The sequence below is a fragment of the Penaeus monodon genome, chromosome 35 (genome assembly GCF_015228065.2).
Source record: "Penaeus monodon isolate SGIC_2016 chromosome 35, NSTDA_Pmon_1, whole genome shotgun sequence".
Lineage (NCBI taxonomy): Eukaryota > Metazoa > Arthropoda > Malacostraca > Decapoda > Penaeidae > Penaeus > Penaeus monodon.
Window position 1 is genome coordinate 2,367,113 of NC_051420.1, and position 2,803 is coordinate 2,369,915.

The 2,803-nt window shown below is 42.8% G+C and overlaps 1 protein-coding gene across 1 annotated transcript in view; it reads right to left on the reverse strand.

Moving 5' to 3' along the window:
* LOC119595009 (mucin-5AC-like) overlaps nucleotides 1-2,803 on the reverse strand; it is a 72,227-nt gene that overhangs the window by 11,909 nt on the left and 57,515 nt on the right. Inside the window, exon 8 of the mRNA XM_037944141.1 lies at nucleotides 2,580-2,649. Coding sequence (XP_037800069.1) covers nucleotides 2,580-2,649 — 70 coding nt within the window. The remainder of the gene's footprint in view (nucleotides 1-2,579; nucleotides 2,650-2,803) is intronic.

Genomic DNA, 2,803 nt, shown 5'->3' on the forward strand with positions numbered 1-2,803 from the left:
AACGACTTTCGATAAATTCCTGTAGTGAAACAAAAGGCCTCCGTTGTAAAGTTATTCATCCTCATCTATGCCTTGTTTACATTCCTTTCATTCGCTGCAGTACAAGGTTACACTAGGTTAGTTATTTTCGTCGTTTTGGAAAGTCTTATATAACTCAGTACCCTCACTTTGCAAATCTTGCTGTTATATATATATATATATATATATATATATATATATATATATATATATATATATATACATATATATTTACCGTGAGAAAACACGTAAAAATTGTAATGGAATGTAGTCGTCGTCTTCATGTCAAGGTGAATTACAGACTTCATTGCATTAAAAGCTTACGCAAAATTATGCTAGATTTGGGCTATAATTATCACCATTTTTGGCCATAAGTATAATCCAGTCTTTAGTTATAGTTCTCAAGTCCTTTGGCTAAAATCATTATCAAATTATTGGGCTACGATTTTCCAATCTTTAGCTATGATCACCGCCTTGGCTAGAACTATTACTTAAGAACCATAATCACAATACACTAACAATAAAACCACACCCAACGGACATAACATGAAATTCCCCCAACACAAACCCGGCCAACAAAACGCATCCTGTTTAACAAGCATATAATAAAAGTTAAAAAGGCACGCATTTCCACATCAATTTACCCTCAAAACGACACGCACTTCGCCCGACGTAGTTAAAAGCATTATGAAGCACCAAAGCACCCTTACGTTAACTCTTGAGGTAAAGCACCTGCTCTCAGTGTCCTCTGCAAATCTTATCGCTATTTTGAGAATAATGCCTGCTGGGTTTACGATCATATGCCCAGGGAATCGAAAATAGATCGAGACACAGGAGGTAGTGCGAGAAACAGCGCTATTTTGGGTTCCTAGCAGTGTCAATAGAAAAAGCAGCTCTATTAAGAAATATTACTGTAATAAATACCTATCAATGTTAAAAGTAAAAGTATTTTTTTTTTTTTAATATTGTTTTTCAGAAAACCTATCAATGTTAACAGTAAAAGTAGTTTGAGAAGTAGTCCTACTAGAGTGCCTAACGCTGCCAATAGTCAAAAGACAGTAGTCCGAGTAGTGATATGAAAAAGAAATATCACTGCCAATAATAACAGTAGTTTGTGAAGCAGTGCTTGGATCTGACACTGCCAATTTCTAACGAATTCCTATAATATGATCCTCTAATTCAATTTTTTTTTTTAATGTGACCTGTTCATACAAAAAAACAAAATAAAATAACTGATTTACTATAAAAACTAAAAAAAGCAATTCCTAAAAAAAAAAAACTATTATTAAAAAACTAAAAATGTGTTCAACAAACTCACATTTCCGCTGCTAAAACCCTTTAAAAAAATAAAATTAACTGAAAAACTCCGTTTCTTACAACCCCAAGACAGTCCGACCTTAAAACCCTTTCCCAAAACCTAAACCAATAACCAAACAAACAAACCGAAAATCTACAAACCAACCAACCAAGAAAAAACATAAAAAAATAATGCAAAAAAATAAAAATAAACCAACAAACAACGCTATTTCAGAGAGCAGGCGCTTCCCTCCCGCAACCCCGGCGCCAACAGCGGAACGGGTCTCCTCCTGCTCTGACCTTCGGCGTCGGGCATCAGGCTTGCGAGACGCCCGTCAATGATCGAGTCGCTGAGAAAGCTTTTCCTGGCGATGCGACGGGGAGACTCCAGGCTGGCCGGCGGCACTGCGCGCCCGCGTCCCGAGGGTGAGAGAGAGGGAGAGGAGGGGGGAGGGGGGAGGACGTTATTCGCTGAGATTTGCAGAGATTCTGGGGGGGTGTATGAGATATTGCCATGCGGAGAGTGCACGGATGGGCGTACGCTAGGCCTCGCTCGCGGAACACAGGCTTGGAGTCAGTCTTTCGCCTGTGCGCTCGGAGGCACCTTCTTGCTCTCGCTTGCGCTGGTGCAGACGCTCGCAAGGTATAAAAGCATGCACACACATGCTGCCACAGTTGCATACACATGCACGTGTACACGTCCGTGCACGCGCACACACGTGCACACAGACACGCGCACACGCAAACGCACGCACGTACGTACACGAACGCACGCACGTACGTACACGCACGCACGCACGTACACACACGCACGCACGTACGCACACGCACGCACGTAACACCGCGCGCGCGCGCACACACACACACACACACACACACACACACACACACACACACACACACACACACACACACACACACACACACACACACACACACACACACGCACACGCACACGCACACGCACACGCACACGCACACGCACACCACACACGCACATACACACATACACACATACACACACACACACACACACACACATTTATATATATATATATATATATATATATATATATATATATATATATATATATATTTATTTATTTTATTTATATATATACTGGGTATGCAAAGAACCCTCCATCCAGCCAGACAGTCGCACGCAACCTCGCGCACGGAAACCTCCCGGAACCCATCCGTGCCATGCACCATACACCAACGACCCCGGGCGTGCCCCGAAGGGCGGCGCCCCCGCAGCCACTCACCTACGACCTGGTGACGACCCTCGAGAAGCGACACCTTGGACGAGTGGTGAGAGATGGCGCCAAACGAGTCCTGCAACAGGAAAGAATGCAAGATGAGAAAACATGTTGACTGGCGCTGAAGGATGTATCTATGACGTAATGTGACGTAATATGAAGTAATATGACGTAATATGTCGTCTCGTCATTATCACCGTTCAGATTCTGATGACGAAAAAGCAACGGCA